The sequence below is a fragment of the Ahaetulla prasina genome, chromosome 1 (assembly GCF_028640845.1).
Source record: "Ahaetulla prasina isolate Xishuangbanna chromosome 1, ASM2864084v1, whole genome shotgun sequence".
In the NCBI taxonomy this organism is placed as follows: domain Eukaryota; kingdom Metazoa; phylum Chordata; class Lepidosauria; order Squamata; family Colubridae; genus Ahaetulla; species Ahaetulla prasina.
Genome location: NC_080539.1, coordinates 212776242 through 212796459, shown reverse-complemented (window position 1 = coordinate 212796459; position 20218 = coordinate 212776242). Strand labels below are relative to the sequence as shown.

The window sequence follows — 20218 nt, the reverse complement described above, 5'->3', positions numbered from 1 at the left end:
GAATAGAAGCAGAAACAACATGTTACTTTATGGGTTCTATAAGATGCTTCATATTTACCTCACAGTAAGATTTGCGTATGCTTTCATAGACCCACTTATCCCATATGCAAAAAAATTTCTCTTGCTTTGCTTTCAGTTAGGGAATCCTGCAGGTCAAGCTGTGCTTATTCCCTACCTTAGCACTTTTATAAGAGTATTTAAGCCACCACCTTTAAACCTGATTTTAAATGTTAATGATTATAATATTGGTGGTTTTAATTCTCATTATATGTTAATTTCCATTTATGCACTTTATCCAATATTGTCATCTGTCTTGAACATTCAACAAATGAAAAGGCAGAATATATAAGATGGCACCAAGAACTACCTTCAACAACGAGTTTAGCTGTTGATGTCTTTTCTTTGTTTCCCAGCTTTAGGACACAAGTGTACTCCCCAGCATCTGAAAGCTGAACGTCAATAATGTGGAGCTTGCGGTCTTTGCCATCAGACAGAAACCTGTGCTTGGGGCTTTCCCGGATGTTGAAGCCATCCTTCATCCAAGAAGTGGAAGCAGTAGATGGAGAGATGAGGCATTCAAAGATGGCTGAAGAGCCAACGGACTCTGCTTCTTTCAGCACAATATCTTTAATCTCTGTCACAAACTTGAGTGGAACAGCTTTCAGTTGGTATGTGAAGGGAGGCTCTTCAGGTGGCTTGTCTCCGCCACTTCCTGGCTTTAATTTCCTCCTTTCTGCATCCAGGGGTGAAGGTGTCTTTTTGGCTGCAAATCAGAGAAATTAAAAAAAAAACAAAAAACGGTAGAACTTACTGACATGAATTCTGTTCTAGGGGATATATGCGGCTGAAGCTAGTTACTCAGTTATCAGATCTGATAAAGCTCAGCGGGATTGCAGATAGAAATAACACAGAGAAGAAAACCTTTGCGTTTTTAATTGGTTAAATCATTTAAATTATGTTCAACACATGGAATATTGAAATCTAGGCTCAAGATTTATTTTTAAATATGCCAGAAAAAAATTGAATTTTATCTCTTTCTTACCTTTAATAGGACTTCTACCCTTGGCAACTTCCTCCTTTGGTGTAATTTTGGGCTCTGGCATAAAATACCAAGAGTAGGATTACAAATGAAGTAATGTTTAAAATATATCCTTTTTTTAAAAAAAAATCAATATTATTTTATTTAAATCAGTACCATTATGATTATTCTGTGTGTGCCTTTATAAACTGATCTTATTTTTATGATTTGTTTTATATAAAATGAACTATTTGGAAGTTTCTGATAAATAATGAAATAATATTTGGACAGACAGACACACATTTTTCTGGGTCCCATGGAATATTAAAAGCACGCAATGAAAGGACTATGCTGTTTATTGTTCACTTGTTAAAAAAAAAGCTTATCACGTGATTCTATTCAATTATGCATGAAGGGAGAAAAATAAAAATGAATGCTACTTGACATTAATTTAGGTCCAAGTGCATTTCTCTGGGAATAAATGTATATATGTATTTATGTGGACAGGTTGGGGACCCTTGCTATATACCACCCCCCACCCCCCGGATATGTCTGTTCAAACATTGTTGCAGTGCATACATGTATACAGATCTGGGATATCAATGCTTTTTGTCCTGTCATAATATCTACACTTCACAAAATATGCTTACAAGAAAGTTCTTTAGAAAAAAAAATGGCAACAGAAGGTCTCCATATTTCTTAAACTTGCCTTACCCTCCTCCTTCTAGAGAAGAATATAGCCTAGCAGCTCACTATTCATAAGTACACTTTGTCCTAATTCCTCTACATACATGGGTTATTATTACTGTTCTGAGCCACCCAGAGATGGGCGGCCATACATATCATTAAAACAAATAAATAAAACCATTAAAGCAATAAAACAAAACAAAACATATGCACAATAATTGGTGTCATTACATGCAAGTAACATTGTGTAGAACAGTAATGCAAATGAATGAAGTTTTTAGAGAGCCAGAATTCATACCAGCTTTCTTTCCAACCACTGGAGCCATCACAGGAGCAACTTCAGGTGCTGTTTCCACAGCTGGCTTAGGAGATTTCAGAGCTGTGGAAAGAATTACGCAGCATTTTGAAAATCGTCTCAGTTTATATGCAGACATTATAGTAACACTTTGATTACTACTGTAAATTGGCTAACAGTTTGTCTAAAATGGCTTACCTACAGCAGGCTTTGGTTCCGGAATCGTTGCTGGTTTAGGTTCTGGAACTTTGAACACAAAAATAACAAGCTGATTAATGAACCATCATGGAGATAGAATACTGAAAATCAGCTAGAATGCAAAGGTCAAAGAGACAGACACAACAGCAGAAGACAATCACTTCCATTTCACTGTCATAATCTTCACCTCTGCAAACATAACTGGTTTGAGCCATGCAGAGTCAAATAAAAGCATCATAAAGGAGGAGGAGGAAGAGAAGAAAAGAAGAAGAAATAATTGGATACGGCAGAACAAGATAGTAGTTAGAGCAGCATAAAGATTGTAGCATTTATGGTTGCTTGAAATGAAAGATTCCTTTATCTTGCATACCAAGATCAGCTTCAAATTTAGTTTATAGCAGCAAAGAAAAGAGCAATGCCATTTATGTATATACCTTTGGCTGTTTCAAGCACTGGTTTTTCTATTTCTTCTTTTTTCTTGATTGGTGGAATCTCAATTTTCTTCTTTTCAACTGCTGGCACTTTAAAAAAAAGTTTTATTTGGAAGCTGAATATAAACATTTGGACTCCCAATGTATTATTTGTCATGAAAAACATAGAGGTAGGTGGAATTATTTTTAATGAAAAAGTGTGCCAACGTTACTAAGTATGTCAAAGATGACAAAAAGATGAAAAAAAAAGACAAGACAAAATAAGAGTTCACAGAATATAAATCAGTCATGGCCTTTCTATTGGATTTCTTTCAAGACATGGAAGGACTAAATATATAGAAGGGTGAGAAGAGATAAACCTGTTACATTACATATTATGTCCAAAACCTTTCAGAAATGTTTGAATTCAGTATCTTTTTAGTATCTATACTGTTTAGACATTAAGAATTGAAAATGGGGTTCCTATATTGTGGTTTACGTGCTGAAAATATAGTTTTTTAATGGATAATTTCACAGCTATCTTCTTTTTATTTGTACCTTCAGGCTTCTTAATTTTTTCAACAGGCTTCGGTTCAACTTTAGGTTTCTCTGGTTTAGGTTCTTCCTCCTCAGGCTTCTTAACAGCTTTTGTGACTTTAAAAAAGAAAGCATTTTCTTTCAAAAACATTTGGATGAATTGCAAAACAATTCTACTTGTAATAAAACCCCACTCTATTTAAAATATATAGACAAATAGAAGAAACATAAAGGGTCCAATAGCGAAACTACATATTGAATTCTTTAATTCAAGTTATTACTCAATTGGCAGTTGGACAGTAATGACCAAGTTTATAAACTGATTATCAAATTAAATTTGATAATTGCTGATTTATCGCTGATTCACATGAAAGAATTTCTTTGGAGGGAGGACGAAATCAAATGCGTTCTTAATTAAAAACTTAAAAATTCTTCTAGGAACAAGAATAATAGTAGGTCATTGTATGCTGTAAATACTTTGGTGATCAAAAGTTCTGAAAATCTGGAATTTCTACCAGATATTTAGTAGATAGAATCCTGGTGGCACAATGGTTAAAAGGCAGTATTAAAGGCAAGTATAAAAGGCAAACTCTGCCCACAGCCTAAAGTTCAATGGGGGGGGAACGCTCAAGGTCAGTAAAATGGAGACCCAGATTGTTGGGAACAATATGCTGACATTGTAAACCACCCAGAGAGTGCTGTAAAGCACAATGGGGCAGTATATAAGTCTAAGTGCTACTGTAAGAAACATGAGAAGGTTTTATTTGAACCAGCAGAGGTATCTGCTTGACACTGGTCCCTAAGAGCTTCTCAAAAAATATGTACCTATTTTTTTTAATAATAAAGACCAATAACTATACCTCTTTTCAGAACCACTTCTTCCTTAGGTGTAGGAGGAGGGGGCTCACGAAGCGGTTTCCGTGGTTTCAATCCAGGTGCTTGAAATGATATCAAATTCAGAATAAGCGATAGTGATAATTGTCTATACCTTATATCAGTATCTGATGTATTATAAGGAAGAAATACTGAAGTGTAGGAGATTAATGTGTATGTTGCTTCTGAAATATCCTTTAGGAAAAAAGTGACTTTCAGTTTCATTTGCGCCAATGCCAAATATAGAAAAGCTACCAAATTTCTTTACATCTTCTGTTTTTAAATACTTTTCTCAGAGATTTATCAACAATCTTCTATCAACAAACAATATTTGTAACAGAAGATAATTTTTGCATTTTTATGATGTTCTTTTTTGGGTGCGTGCAAACATTACTGTCATAAGCGACAGAAAATCCAGTCAGAAATGAAAGCATGCTGAGATGAAATCTAAGTGAAATGAAGATACCACATAAAGACACACATGGGAAGAAAAACATGACAGCAAAGTAGAAGAATATCAAGAAAGAAAGAAAAAGCACGCATTATCTCACAGCACTGCATCGGAAGGGGAAGAACCTTTCTGAGGTATGTATAGCCTGAAATGCTTAGATTGGTATATCATGCAATCTATTATTTCCTTTGTATATCAGTGAAGACAACTGTTTCTGCTGAAATCTCAATAGCTTTTGTATATGAGCAGTCTTTTTTATTTTCCAAGCTACAGTATATAAGTAAGTTTGCCCTAAGAATCTCCATAGTAAAAATATAAGTAAAGGAAAGAAAATTCTTGAGAAAGAAAATTTAGATTCTTGTTTTCACTCAGAATATTAAGTAAAATGCAAGATAAATATATATATTGTTTCTTTTGTTAGTCTATTGTTCACTTTCATATACAGGAAATAATCATATTTGTTTTTTTAAATCATAAATTCCACTTTGGCCTCTAGACACATGCTTCTAAATAAATATTACCACTATCATGTATTGCGAAAGCTATAAACATTCTTAGACCTATTCAGCTGGCTTTGGACATTGTAATACTTCCAAATGTAATACATTGTAATACTTCCAAATTTTGAATTTCAATAGTAGATTGTTGAAAATAGGTACATGTAGCTTTCTAATTTGCTATACTACTAAAAAAAGTCCAACAAGTGGGAAAATGTAAATCTTGGCGCAACAGTTAAAAAATTAATGGACTTGAATGCATAAACTCAGCAAATAAGTTAATATTAGGTCATTTAGTAAACCAATCATTACCAAATAGCAGTGTTAGAATAAAAACTATGTAGAAAACATTCAGTTAATAATTAATTAATATATTAATGGTGTGATTCTAAACTTGTTTGCAGAGAAATTAGTGAGTTCAATAAGGTATATTCCCAAGTAAATTGGATATAGTCTGGCAGGCCAAAGGTTTCATACTTTCAGAAAGGGTGCATCAAATATGTATTAGTTATAATAATTGAGTCTTAATAAGATAAAAAAATTGCTTGATATTGTTGCTTATACCTTTAAGCTGAACCTTTTCCTCCTTAACTTCCTCTTTTGGTGGGATAGGAACACGGGGTTTGGGTTTTAGGGGTATCTTCTTTTCTGGCTCTGGTTCTTTAAATGATAGGTAGTAGATTTTAGAGCAGGCATAATTATGCTGTTCACTTCAGGTGAAAACTTCTAATGTTTCACAGAAAATCCACCTAATGATACCATTAGTAAAATTTCAACATAGCAACTGCATATGCTATGCTATGCTATAAACTAATTCAGATTAAAATACCTGATATGATGAACCATAGTGTCAATTCCAAAACAGTAGCAGCAGAATTTGAAGATTATCTCTCTAAATCTATGTGTAATTGCTTTCATAGCCAAAAAATAATGTGCCACAGAAATTAAGATGATTAGATAGATACAAACAATAGTATACACACACAAACATAAAAATAACATATATATCCCCAAATGAACATATATAATTCCTATGAGATGAAGATGAACATGCAGATGGAAGAGGTATTACTCATTCTGCAAGTTATATACCTTCCGTTGGAATTATGTCTTCTTTTTCTGGAATAGGAACAGGTTCTTCAGCTTCAAATTCCTCAATAACTTCTGCCTCTTTAAAGAATATCGATAACTAACATAAGATCTTCATTTCAAAGACTGAATGGCAAAAAGAACTGAAACACAACATTGCTTGGACCACAACACATTCATTCACAGAGACAACCCACAGCAATGATACATTGATAAGGACCCCTGGTGGCACAGTATTTAAAGTGCAGTATTGCAGGCAAGCTCTGCCCACAACCTGGAGTTTGATCCTGAAGGGGCTCAGGGTTGACTCAGCCTTTCATCCTACTGAGGTTGGTAACATGAGGATCCAGATTGTTGGGGAAAATATGCTGACATTGTAAACTTCCTAGAGAATGCTGTAAAGCACTATGGGGGGCGGTATACAAGCCTAAATGCTATTGCTGTACACTGAAGATTTCCTTATATGCAAACTGGTGGCAGTACCTAGGTGGCCTTGGTTAATCTTGAAAAACTAAACATGGTTGGAACCTCCTTAGTAGTTGGGTGACAGACTAGCAAGAAATCCTAGGGTAGTAGGCCAGATTGGATAATGAACCGAATATCCTGAAAGAAGAAAATGATAAATCAGGCCATGTTGTTTTAAAAAAGCTTCATGGATGTACAAAATTACCAGCTGGTGCTGAGCTCAGCTTGAAGGAAACTTTACTTATGGTAGTGTGTTGACAGGAAATCCACTTGGATTCCAGATCTATATAACTTGCCTCTGCATTTGGAAATAGTTGGTTAAGTTGTGTATACAGTTTAATTGGACTTAAATTGCTTAGATTTTGTCTGCATTATAAAATAAGTTTTGAAACATGGTGTTCAATGGTTGCAAGCAATATAAAAAAATCACCCTATAGTGGCAGGACAGGGTTTTGGGAGCGTGCACATCACACCTATCTGCAACCCTTTAAACCAACATGGCTTCTCTTGAGATAGCCTCACCATTCTGGAGAAAGAGGCAGTTGCTTTAAGGAGTGGTTGACAGGATTCCATGAATGGCCCTTTGTGCTCTGATGCATCTTTTTGGCCTTGAATCAGAAGTGGTGTGCAACCTTTCTCTGTCTCTCTTTGGCCAGGACTGTTTTATAAAGAAAGCACGAGTACACCACCTACACCAGTTACAAACATACACAAGATACATGTAGACATCTATATACAAGGGCATAAAACATCAGGCCAGGCAGAAACAAAAATGTGGAAACAAAGGCATTGGTGAAAACATCTACCTTCCTCGGGTGGACATTCTGGCTCTTTAGGCACAGCAATAGGTATTTTTTCTTCTGGCACTGCCTTCTTAGGCACTCGAGGCACTTCAAAAGATTTTAGTATGTTTTACTTTGGTGAATATTATACAGGGTACTTAAAGCTTCAGGACTCAAAGTAGAACAGTTAACACAACGTAAAAGTTAAGACAAAAGCGCACAGGGATGTGCTTTGGGTCTGAAGGCAAAAAAGTTCTTGGACCACCCAGGAGCCTGCTTTGAGCCTGTGGGTATGAGAGCCCTGGTAGTGCTGTGGTTAGAATGCAGTATTGAATGCAGTATTGAAGGCTGATTCTGCCCACAGCCAGGAGTTTGATCCTAAGCCCCTCCTTTTTCCCCATATACTTTGAAGCACCCTTTTGCGTTTGAATTTGAAGCTGTACAAACCAAACACACTGTCTACCTACACACACAATGTACATATATGTATAGGCACATGGCATTTATGAGGATGTGTATCTTTGGCTGGTGGATGTTCTGGCTCCACCAGAACACCTTGTACCGCCAGGTACATCAACAGGCACTTTTCCTTCTGGCACTGCTTTCTTAGGCACTTCAGGAGATTTTAATGTGTTTTACTTTTGTGGATAATTATATTGAGGTACTTAAAAACATGTATAGTTTAAACTATAACTATTTTTATTTAAGCCACTGAGAGTCCTTAGTTAGATTACAGTGGTTTATAAATGTAATAAATATATTTATATATATTTTGCCCTGAAGGACAAAGGACATGCAGAGGGTTTTGAACGGAGGAGATAAATTGAAAGCTCTACTTCCCAAGCAGACTTCTGCTCGCATGAAAATGGATTCCATCATAATCTTTTATCTCACGCTGATTTAGGCTCATCATGCAACTAATGGATATTAATACAAATTACAAACTCAACAACAGAACTAACACAAAGAAAATACAGTTATAACATAGTAAAGGTAGCTTTTCAGTAGATGAAGAAGAACTTCTGAGTTTTTCTTTCCTTTTGGCAGACTCAGGATACTATCAAGATATTAGGTTTCTTTTTAATTTGAAAATAAACATAAGACTAAATATGAAAAACAGAACAGATGAAGACTTCTGAAACACAAGACTGATGATGCAGACATATGTGAATGTTACACACATATACAAATATATAAGATGGATTCCATGGATTTCAGAAGAGACACTACAGAAAAGAACATTTGAAGAGATGTTAAAAACAAAAGAATTATCTTGTTTAGGTACATTTATCATTAGTGACATGGACCTGTAGCTGGTGGTATCTTGAGTTTTTTAGCTAATACGTTCTTTTCTGGAACTGGTTGTGTGGGTAATTCAGGTTCTTTAAAGATATTAGTAAATTTGTTAATGAAAGAGAAACATATATCCACAGGCATAACAGACATTAAGACTGTAGATCCTATACACTCCTATAAGGAGTCCTATACACTCCTTACCTGAGGATAGATTTGATTGAAATTACTTCTGAATATATGGGATTACATATACTAAATCATCCAACTGCATGAGTGTTCATGAATCTGCTTCTATACTTACAACCATTCTATGCATATATTTTGAATTCAAAGTAATCCATTTCAAATTCAAAACAAGTGAAAAAATGGCTGTTATTCCATAAATTCAAAATAAATCTGATACAAGTTTTAATTAAAGGAGTATTCTTAGAACACGTCAACTTTGCTATCTGAAGTTATAAATTCAAAAGATTCAGATTTGAAAATTCTTTGCGTGGTACTAATAAAACACGTAGACTTAATGCATTTGATTTACTAATACCTTAACAATACTTTCTATTTTTGCAAATATATGCCAATTCCTTTAAAGGATCAAAAATGATATTTTTGCCATATTGTTTTTCTTCCATTCAACCCTATTTGGACAGACAGGCAAAACATATATTTGCATACAAACTACAGTAATGTGATCTAAATTGTTTTTGATTTTCTGAAAAGAATGTTTCTATAATAATTTATAGAAGAGACTTTTTGCTGTACAAAACATTACACTGTGTACCTTTAACTGGTTCAGGTTTTTTAGGTTCTATAGTGATCTCAGGTTCTTCAGGGGCAGCAACAAGCTCGGGCTCCTCAGGGGAAACCTCCTCTGGCAGTTCAACGATATGTAGTTCAGGTTCTGTGAATTCAAAAGCTTCAACAGTTTCCGGTTCTTCAAATGCAGTGACGGCTTCTATGTCTTGGTGAACAGGCACATATTTCCGTTCTTTATATCCAATGAATGTTTTCACCTCTCGTTCTTCTTCAGGCTCCACCGTTTCTGGTGGAAGTTTTGGTTTTTTAAATTCAGGTTCTGGCTTCTTAGATGGTTCTACTTTCTTAGGCACAGGAGTAAGCTTGGTCTTCTTAAAAGCAGGTTCTGGTTTTTTGGGCACAGCTGGTTCTGGTTTTTTGGGCACAGCTGGTTCTGGTTTTTTGGGCACAGCAACTGGCTTTTTTGGAGTAATGGCTGGTTCTTCAGGAACAGGAATGACTTTGGGTTTTTTAGGAACCTCAGTAGGTTCTTTAGGTACTGCAGGAGGTTCTTCAGGAACAGGAGCAACCTCAGGTTCTTCAGCGACAACAGGCTCGGGCTCCTCAGGGGGAACAACCTCCTCTGGCACTTCAAGGATATGTACTTCAGGTTCCGTTACTTCAAAAGCTTCAACAGTTTCCGCTTCTTCAAATGCAGTGATGGCTTCTAATTCCTGGTGAACAGGGATATGTTTCCTTTCTCTGTATCCAATGAATGTTTTCACCTCTCGTTCTTCTTCATGCTCCACAGTTTCTGGTGGAAGTTTTGGTTTTTTAAATTCAGGTTCTGGCTTCTTAGATGGTTCTACTTTCTTAGGTACAGGAGTAAGTGCGGGCTTCTTAAAAGCAGGTTCTGGTTTTTTGGGCACAGCTGGTTCTGGTTTTTTGGGTACAGCTGGTTCTGGTTTTTTAGGCACAGCAACTGGCTTTGGCTTTTTCAGTGTAATGGCTGGTTCTTCAGGAGCAGGAACGACTTTGGGTTTTTTAGGAACCTCAATAGGTTTTTTAGGTACTGCAGGAGGTTCTTCAGGAACAGGTGCAACCTCAGGTTCTTCAGGAACAGGGGCAACCTCAGGTTCTTCAGGAACAGCAGTGACCTCAGGTTCTTCAGGAACAAAAGCAGGTTCAGGTTCTTCATATGAAACAATATCCTCTGGTTCTTCAAGAACATATACCTCAGGCTCTGTTACTTCAAAAGCTGAAGCGCGCTCAGGTTCTTCAAATGCAGTGATGGCTTCAGCTTCATCTTTGTACACAGCTATGTGTTTCTCTTCTCTACGTGCCATGAACGTTTGTATTTCTTTTTCTTCTTTACGTTCTACAATTTCTGGTGGACGCTCTGGTTTTTTAATCTTGATTATTTGTTTCTTAGGCACTTCTACAGGTTCAGGTTTTTTAGGTATGGGAGTAACTTTGGGCTTTTTGGGCACTGCCACAACTGGTTTTTTAGGCACAGCTGGCTCCGGTTTCTTAGGTACAGCAACTGGTACAACGGCTGGTTCTTCTGGTTTGGCAGCAGGTTCAGGTTCTGCAGGAGAAACAGCGGCCTCCCGTTCTTCTAAAATGTATTCTTCAGGCTCTGTTACTTCAAATGCAGCTGCATGCTCAGGTTCTTCTAATGCACCGATAGCTTCTACATCTTGGTGAACAGTCACAATTTTCTCTTCTCTGTATCCAATGACAGTATGGATTTCTCGTTCTTCTTCATAAACTTCTTTAGCTGGTGGAAGTTCAGGTTTCTTAGGCACGGCTTTTGGTTTTTTAGGCACAGCAGTAGGTTCAGCTCTCTTAGGCACTGTGGTAGGTTTTGGTTTCTTGGGCACAATAGCAGGCTTAGGTTCTTCAAGAACAACAGTGACTTCAGTTTCTTCCACATGAACGAAGGTTTCTTCTTCTTCAGTCACAGCAACTGGTTCTGGCTCTTCTGTCACTGCAAAATGCTCTGGTTCTTTAGATAAAACAAGAATTACTTTTTTATTGGCAAAAATGTTTTGACATATTTTGGAAGTTTAAAAGAGGGGAGCATTCTTTAAGAATGGTTAAAGATATTTTAGCTCACATGACAATGTAAGAGTAAGAGCAAGAGTAAGAAGAGTAAGAATAAGAGGAGGTACCAAAACAATGAAACACAATAAAAAGCATAACAAAATTAAGCCATTGTGCATCCCATATTAAGGTATACACAAAACACTTCTGATGAAGATGCACACAATTAAGCATTATAACTCATTGGACTATGCCAACAACACTCTTTACAAATGAAACCTCAGCAACAAAGCATCAACAGGACAAGAAGTAATTAGCCAGCTGATCAATAAACAATTATTTATAACTTCATTAATTGTGAGCTGTACCTGTAACAGGTGGAGCTTCTGGTTTTTTAACTACTGGCTTTTTAAACACAGGAGTTGGCTCTTTTTCTTCAACAGTCACCATTTCGGGTACTTCAGGCACTTGAAAAATATTAATTAATGAACTTTTACTACATTTAAAAAGACCAACAAAACATATCAGAAATGAAAATGCCAAAACTTGAAGTAAAGTATAGGTAACATCTATATGCTTCTACTTTCAATGTGATCTATCAAAACAGGAATGCTAATTTATTTGGACTCTCAGTTGAGTATAAAGATCAAAACTGATATCTATACATAAGAAGGCACAGTGAGCACAATATAGAAACATATTATGAAAAGTATAGCCAAGAATTAATCAACCTTTAAAGAATATGAAAAACATTCTTAATGATTATAAGACAAGATATCATTTTTTACAAAGAAGAGTTTGTTTTGAATGTAGGAATGTTCTCTTCAGTCTGCTTACTTGAGGATTTCAGGCAGTCTAAGAATAGTTGTTCAATTTTTAAAATAGTATTGATTCCATTACAATATATAAGATGCCAACCAATAAGTAAGCATGCAACATGAAGATATAACATAACATAACATAACATAACATAACATAACATAACATAACATAACATAACATAACATAACATAACATAACATAACATAACATAACATAACATAACATAACATAACATAATAACAGAGTTGGAAGGGACCTTGGAGGTCTTCTAGTCCAACCCCCTGCCCAAGCAGGAAACCCTAGACCACTTCAGACAAATGGCTATCCAACATTTTCTTAAAAATTTCCAGTGTTGGAGCATTCACAACTTCTGCAGGCAAGTTGTTCCACTTATTGATTGTTCTAACTGTCAGGAAATTTCTCCTTAGTTCTAAGTTGCTTCTCTCCTTGATTAGTTTTCATCCACTGCTTCTTGTTCTACCCTCAGGTGCTTTGGAGAATAGCTTGACTCCCTCTTCTTTGTGGCAACCCCTGAGATATTGGAAAACTGCTATCATGTCTCCCCTAGTCCTTCTTTTCATTAAATTAGACATACCCAGTTCCTGCAACATGTATAATAAAATATTATACATGACATATTACTCAAAGTTTCCATCAGCCGATCGTTTTCACTATGAATCCTAAGTCTTTGCTTTCATGTAGCTTCACATACATAACTGAGCCACATTTTTATAAGTCACAATGTTTAAGTTCACAGATAACTGCAAGCCATATAGTCATTTATGGAAATACTTCATGATTTTGTACGACTTCTGATTTGTAAAGTTTGGGTATATTCCCTAGCAGCGTACAAGTACTGCATATTTATGCCATAGGCCTCAAGGTAGGATTATGTACATGGCATTTTATTAAAGGAAATAAAGGGCGGCCAAACTTATATTTAAGGCTTTGAAATATTCTTCTACCCAATGGCATAAGATTTTCTCAAAGAAAAAAATTGTTTCCACGTCTGACTATTTCATTTATATCAGTGGGAGCAACTTTATGTATATTTCCTGAAATATAAACCTCAAAGATATCTTGTAGACTTACTCTCAGAGAAATATGACTATAATTGCAACTTTAACACAGCTGAGTTTGGGCTGGATCATTCCACATAAAACATAACAGGGCCATAACTCAATAAAAGATAATAAATTAAATATTATTTGTTATTTAAATTTTGGAATTTTACATACAGAATCATATCCAAGCTTTGACTCCATTTAATTCAGATACCTTTAGCAGGAGGCTCTGGTTTCTTAGGTACTTTTTCTTCTGGGATAATTTTCTTGGGCACTTCAGGCACTTTAAAAGATAATTATTGATTTTGAATTTGCAGTATCAAAGATAGAAAAGATTTGAAACAATGAAACATTGGACACCAAAGACAAAAACAGTGGCACTGTTGAAGACATACAAATAACGATTCTCTTGAACTCTTCCAGCATAAGGAATACAAATCCTATTTTTTTCTCTGTTCTTATACTTTGTCTTTCACACTAATATGCATCCATTCATATTCTCTTTCTAGTATATAGTCAGAGCTATGAAGTTTATCAATGGGTTCATCTGACATCTCATGTCTTTGAAGACTTAATGATTACATAAATAAGAAATGAAATGGTTTCCCTATCACATATTGATCTGAATTTTCATAATGTCCATATATTTTCCTCTGTACAGATCTTAGTTACGCCTGACAAATTGTACAACTACAGCTGACATTCATTGGAAGAAGAAAGAATGAATGCCATGTTTTAGAATAATGGTGGCAAATACCTTTAGTAGGTGGAGCCTCTGGTTCAGCTGGTTTCTTTTCTGGAACAACTTTCTTGGGAACTTCTGGCACTGTAAAATATGGCAGCTAGAATTAGTTTTTGAATGTTTTGTTTCGAATAAAGCAAAAATAACTAAATGTCTGTGTGTGTTTAATATCACTAACATATACCTTTGGGGGCTGGAGGTTCTGGTTTTTTCACAGGAACTTTTTCTTCTGGGATGATTTTCTTTGGCACTTCTGGAACTTTAAAGATAGTATGTTATTTTCAGATAAATCAATTACTTAAATCTGGGGGGAAAAGCCCAGTGGAAGACTAATTAACAGGGCAACCGTCATGCTAAAGCAGGGATCTCCAAACTTGGCAACTTTAAGACTTGTGGACTTCAACTCCCAGAATTCCTCAGCTAGTGAAGATTGCTCTAAAGCAATCATGAATCTCCAGCATCATTTTTATTTAGAGGAATTCTTCTAGGTCTTATGGGATTGTCCATATATTCCTAGAAAATAAAAATGCTGGAACAGGAATGGCTTTGGCACAGTGCTTTGTCTGAACATCGTATCCAGCTGAACAATTTCCCTTAATGTACATTGGGATGTTAAAGAGCTTCATTTTGGGGTGGGGCCGTGAGGAAAGAGAATGAGTGAGAGTAACAAGGAACAATTTCTTCAAATTATTTTTTGGTACATGAATGTTTACGACTCCCTTTGCCTTCTAATATCCACTGTATATGCCAGCTAGTCTTCTAGTCCAGGGTTCTCCAACCTTGATCCCTTTAAGACTTGTGGACTTCAACTCCCAGAGTTCCTCAGCCAGCTTTGCTGGGAGTTGAAGTTCACAAGTCTTAAAGGGACCAAGGTTGGAGACCCCTGTTCTAGTCCATGGAAGCCATTGTAGGAGAGCGCTCAGAAAAGAATTTAAATTTCTAAATATGCCCCTTGACCAAAAATTCATGTCCTGCCCTTCCTGTGTGATGGTCCAAATCCCGATATGTACCTTTGGCAGGAGGTGGCTCTGGCTTTTTGATCTCAGGCACTGGGACTTCCTCTTCAGGGACCACTTCCTCAGCGACTTTAAAGATAAAAAGGCCTTTTACTTTGAATTTTAATAATATGTGAGAAATGTGATTTGTACAAAAATTAATTAAATACAGAGTTTATAAAGACTGACTCATGAGAGAAAACCAGGATGAGAGTGAAATAATTAATAGAAGTGTGTTTTTTAATTCTTTATAAATCAACAGTACAAAACACAATTAAATACAAATAGATTGGGGAAGGGAGGACATGATGACATCGTTACATAATTTCTTTCATTCGCACCATAACAAAGATGATGCAATCATGGCTTGAAACAGATTCCTAGAAATACACACATAATAATATCCAGGCCTGCTTATGCCTTCTTAAGAAATAGCATCAAATATTAATTATTGTTAACAAATTATTAACAAGTCATACCTTTAGCAGGTGGAGCTTCTGGTTTCTTAGGCACCTTAGTTGGTACTTTCTTTTCAGGAACAACTTTCTTTGGCACTTCAGGCACTTCAAAATATTAATATATTTTTAGTATAAGTACTTTGAAAAATGACTTGAAGAATGCAGGTGCCAATAAAATAATGATAATAATGCCACCAGCATTCATGTTCTGACTTTTAGCCAAATATATTTTCATATTATATTCATAAACTATTAAAATGTAAAAGTGTTTGCTTTAAAATACTTAACATTATTGTTAATTATTCCTTTAATATAACACTTACCTTTAGCAGGTGGAGCTTCTGGTTCAACTGGTTCCTTTTCTGGAATGACTTTCTTGGGAACCTCTGGCACTTTGGAATACAAGGGAGAGAATTAATTAATGTAAAAGAAAGAAACACAACCTCAAGAAAAAAGATTTTTTAAAAGTTTGGAAGAATATATGAAATAATGCAGAATTCCTGATAACATATCTGCAGAATAAGAACTGAACTGCCACTGAACATTTTGAATGGGGTGATGGTCAAATAATAGGAAATCTCAGGAAGAGATGACATTAAAATATTAATGTAATCCTTGAAGATTCAAGTAATATATGCTAATAGATATCTTTGGGGGTGGGAGGTTCAGGCTTTTTCACAGGTACTTTTTCCTCTGGGATGACTTTCTTTGGCACCTCTGGAACTTCAAAGATATTACACAGATTGTATTTCCAGTTTTGAAAAGAAGTCTCTCAGTTATTTAAATGTGAAAGGACATTAGAAAAGAGAAAACTAATATATGCATAAATCCAATCAATCCATCCTTGATCGTATGTGTTGTAATTTCCAATACTGTACATGTAGTCATCTTATATTAATATTTGTAATAAGGCAGAGAGTCTACATTATTCATACATAAGAAGTAAAGGAAAAAGAAGCGTAACGAATGTTATGCTTGCCTTTTAAAGAGAGCACAGAATTTACTCATAGAAGGGTGCTTATTTATTTATTCAGTCAATTTCCAAAGCTGCCAAACACTTCGGGCAGCTTACAAAGAGCAGTGAATAGTAAAAGGGGGCAAAAAGTCTATGAGAAGACTGTGTGAATCAAATCTCATCAAAACAAAGCTTCATTCCTGCTGACCTTATAAATTCTGACTGAAGTGGTACCCACAAACGTCACACCTTCTTGTGCTCACCAGGCTACAAGCCACTTCTGAGTTTATTTTTCTAATCAATCCTCTAATGTAATTTAATTCATGTTGCAACGGTATCACTTTTATCTGGAATAACACGTTGGGTTTTAGAAAATAAAAAAATGCTGGAAGATCAGTACCTTTGGCAGGAGGTGGCTCTGGCTTTTTGATCTCAGGAACATAGACTTCCTCTTCAGGGACCTCTTCCTTTGGAATCTCAGGAACTTTAAAGATAACAAGGCAGTTAAAGGCTTTGAATTTTAAAGATCTGGAGGAGATGTTCAGCATGCAAAAATAAGTAGAAAAATTCATAGATATGGACTCATGTGGAGACACTCAGGAACGGAATCGTGTAATCATAGAAAGGAAGCTTTTTTCCCCTTTTACAGATCAATGGTACAAAACAGAAATGATGGTGTCTACTGAATAGGACATGGGAAGAAATGTGACATTGTGCAAATGAGCTGGGTTACAGACTGTATGTATGAATCATGTCAAAATAAAGCAAATTACCCAAATTTCTCTCATTTGCACCATGATACAATGACACAAGTGATCCATCATGGCTTGTAATGGATTCCTGAAAACATACATAGTAACAACGCAGGTCTGCCCATTGTCCCTCAAGAAAATAGTATAAAACATTAACAATTATTAATAATTCATACCTTTGGCGGGTGGAGCTTCTGGTTTCTTAGGCACCTTAGTTGGTACTTTCTTTTCAGGGACAACCTTTTTTGGCACTTCAGGCACTTCAAAATATTAAAATAGTTTCAGTACAAGTATGTTGCAAACAACTTGAAAAATGCAGGTGTCACAAAAATAACTAAAATAACGACACCCCCCCATATACATTATTCATGTTTCCGATTTTTAAACAAACTTATTTCCATATTATCTACATGCAACATAATAATCTGAAAGATTTTGCTGTAAATGTATAATATTACTTATTATCTTAATAAGACCACAACCATACCTTTAGCAGGTGGAGCTTCTGGTTCCTCTGGCTCAGCAACTGGAACCTTTTCTTTTGGAACAGGTTTCTTTGGCACTTCGGACACTTGAAAATATTAATTGATGTCAATATTATGCATCACAAACATTTTAAAAAGCTACCATATGCTAAACCCTGCCACTCAAAGTGATCAATAGTTTCCAACACATCATTAATCATGCCTCATTTTAATAAAATGAAGGTACAGCATACAAGATACTTATAGCGTAACAAAAAATACAAGAGAAATTAAGGGCAAATACTAAAGTGCACTATTAGGTAAAGGGAGATAACAGAATAACAGAGTTGAAAGGGACCTTGGAGGTCTTCTTGTCCAACCCATTGCTCAACCCTACACCACTTCAGACAAATGGTTGTCCAATCTCTTCTTCAAAACCTCCAGTGTTGGCAACTTCTGCGCGCAAGTCATTCCACTGATTGATTGTTCAGTCAGGAAATTTCTCCTTAGTTCTAGGTTGCTTCTCTCCTTGATTAGTTTCCATCCATTGCTTTTTGTCCTGCCTTCAGATGCTTTGGCGAATAGGTTGAAACCCTCCCACCTTCTTTGTGGCAACCTCTTAGATATTGGAATACTGCTATCATGTCACCCCTAATTCAGATCCATATTAAGTGTGTTTGCTGAATTTACAAATTGCATGTACCTTTAGCTGGTGGTGCACCTGGTTTTTTAGGCACAGGTTTTTCTTCTGGAATGGGTTTCTTTGGTACTTCAGGCACTATTAAAGGAAAGATATGAGCTCTCATTATTCTTTGAGGCATCAACTGCGGCACATACACAGGGCTAGAGTTAATGGCCTGCTTTCACTAAAAGAAGCAGTTTCCACTGATAGAACTGGAAGCAGCTGATTCCCACCCCACCCCAGAGCCTCCTGGAGGGTTTCCAAAGCTTACAGAGAGAATCTTGACAGTTTGCTGGGAAAGTACCCCACGTGAGCTTTGCACAGAACATTTTAGGAATAAAAATGGAAGTATAACACACAATATAATCAAATAATGACTGTGGTGGTAAACCAGGGGTAAAATGCTCCTGGATCAGACCGGATCGCGCGATCCGGTAACGATTGTGGCTGGTAGTTTGGCAATCTGGTAGAGATGGTGCAGCAAAGCTCCATCCACCCGCCCAGGGCATGCACAGAAGGTTTTACATGTGTGCAGAAGGTCTGTGCGCGCATGTGACGTGCGCAGCACGGGCACTTCTGAGCCAGTAAGGAAGGTAAGTAGATTTCACCCCTGTGGTAAACATATACATAATGAATGCCATTGTAAAGGCTTCAGGTTTTGCTCAGTTAGTTTAAGCTCTCTTTGAACACAGGAGGAGGCATATCTAATTAAAAAAAAAGTATAAGCATACCAAAACACACTATCCAACATATACTTTAAATGCTTCCTCCCATTTGGTCATAGTAACTGGGGAGACAAATATCTTAATGCATCAGTTTGTTTATGTGTTTATTAATGTAATTTCCATGAAATCTCAGCCTCATGGCTCTTGACAAAAATCTCAACAAGGAATCTTAAATTACAATCAGTCAGATTCTCCCTAGGGTGAATCAATTGGGGCTGAATGTCATCTCATTCCATTGTCAAGCAGTGAATAACATGACATTTCCCAAGGCTCTGTATAAGGTAATCTTATAAATGCCTATTCAAAAGTAAATTCCACTGAAGCTCAATGGAGCTTCTTCTTAGATAAATATTAATTGTACTAGTCTCTTTGCTTGTATGTCACATTCAGTCATATATAAGCTTAATTTATTTATTGTGCACATCCTTAGAAAATTTATATAGAATTCTTTATTGGCCAAGTGTGATTGGATACACAAGGAATTTGTCTCTGTCTCAAACAGTGCTATAAATCCTGAACAAATATACATCATTAGCTCAAATATAAATGGTTTTGTAACACAGGCAAAGAAGCAGAAGTTCTGTTTTTATATGCTAGAAACAATAATCCATAAAACATAAAGTAGCAATGCACATTTATAAAACAAATGCCCTGTTTCCCCCCCAAAATCCCCTGATAATAAGCCCAAAAGCACTTTTTGAGTGCATGGCAATAAAACCAAGTGCTTATTTCAGGGTTCAAAAAAATATAAGACAGAGTCTTATTTTTGAGGAAACACGGTAGATACTATTCATCAGGGTTGTTTTTAATAAGTTGTACCTTTTATTTTTATTTTATTTATTTATTTTGTCGTAACAATATATACAAGCATTGCATAAAGGGTTATATAATATATGAACGTATATATGAGGAGAAACGAGGTACTATAAACATATATATACATAGGGGAAGAAACAATAGGACAGGAACGGTAGGCACGTTTGTGCTCTTATGCACGCCCCTTAGAGTCCTCTTAGGAAAGTGGTGAGGTCAACCGTGGACAGCTTTTGAGTAAAGCCTTTGGGGTTATGAGAAGAAACCACAGAGTCAGGTAATGCATTCCAAGCATATACAATTCTGTTACAGAAATCGTGTTTTCTGCAATCTAAACTGGAGCGGTTGACATTGAGTTTAAATCTGTTGA

The 20218-nt window shown here is 36.1% G+C and overlaps 1 protein-coding gene across 1 annotated transcript in view; it reads right to left on the bottom strand.

Annotated features, from left to right (window-relative positions):
- Positions 1–20218, bottom strand: part of TTN (titin) — a 334386-nt gene that overhangs the window by 130397 nt on the left and 183771 nt on the right. The window contains exons 178-198 of the mRNA XM_058189537.1: positions 18332–18406; positions 17652–17735; positions 17341–17424; positions 16813–16896; positions 15781–15849; positions 15479–15562; positions 15015–15089; positions 14189–14263; positions 14020–14088; positions 13477–13545; positions 11745–11843; positions 9377–11338; positions 6059–6136; positions 5531–5626; positions 4006–4083; positions 3167–3262; positions 2633–2719; positions 2199–2246; positions 2004–2084; positions 1043–1096; positions 368–763 (exon numbers count right to left, since the gene is read on the bottom strand). Of these exons, the coding sequence (XP_058045520.1) occupies positions 368–763; positions 1043–1096; positions 2004–2084; positions 2199–2246; positions 2633–2719; positions 3167–3262; positions 4006–4083; positions 5531–5626; positions 6059–6136; positions 9377–11338; positions 11745–11843; positions 13477–13545; positions 14020–14088; positions 14189–14263; positions 15015–15089; positions 15479–15562; positions 15781–15849; positions 16813–16896; positions 17341–17424; positions 17652–17735; positions 18332–18406 (3843 nt within the window). The remainder of the gene's footprint in view (positions 1–367; positions 764–1042; positions 1097–2003; positions 2085–2198; positions 2247–2632; positions 2720–3166; positions 3263–4005; positions 4084–5530; positions 5627–6058; positions 6137–9376; positions 11339–11744; positions 11844–13476; positions 13546–14019; positions 14089–14188; positions 14264–15014; positions 15090–15478; positions 15563–15780; positions 15850–16812; positions 16897–17340; positions 17425–17651; positions 17736–18331; positions 18407–20218) is intronic.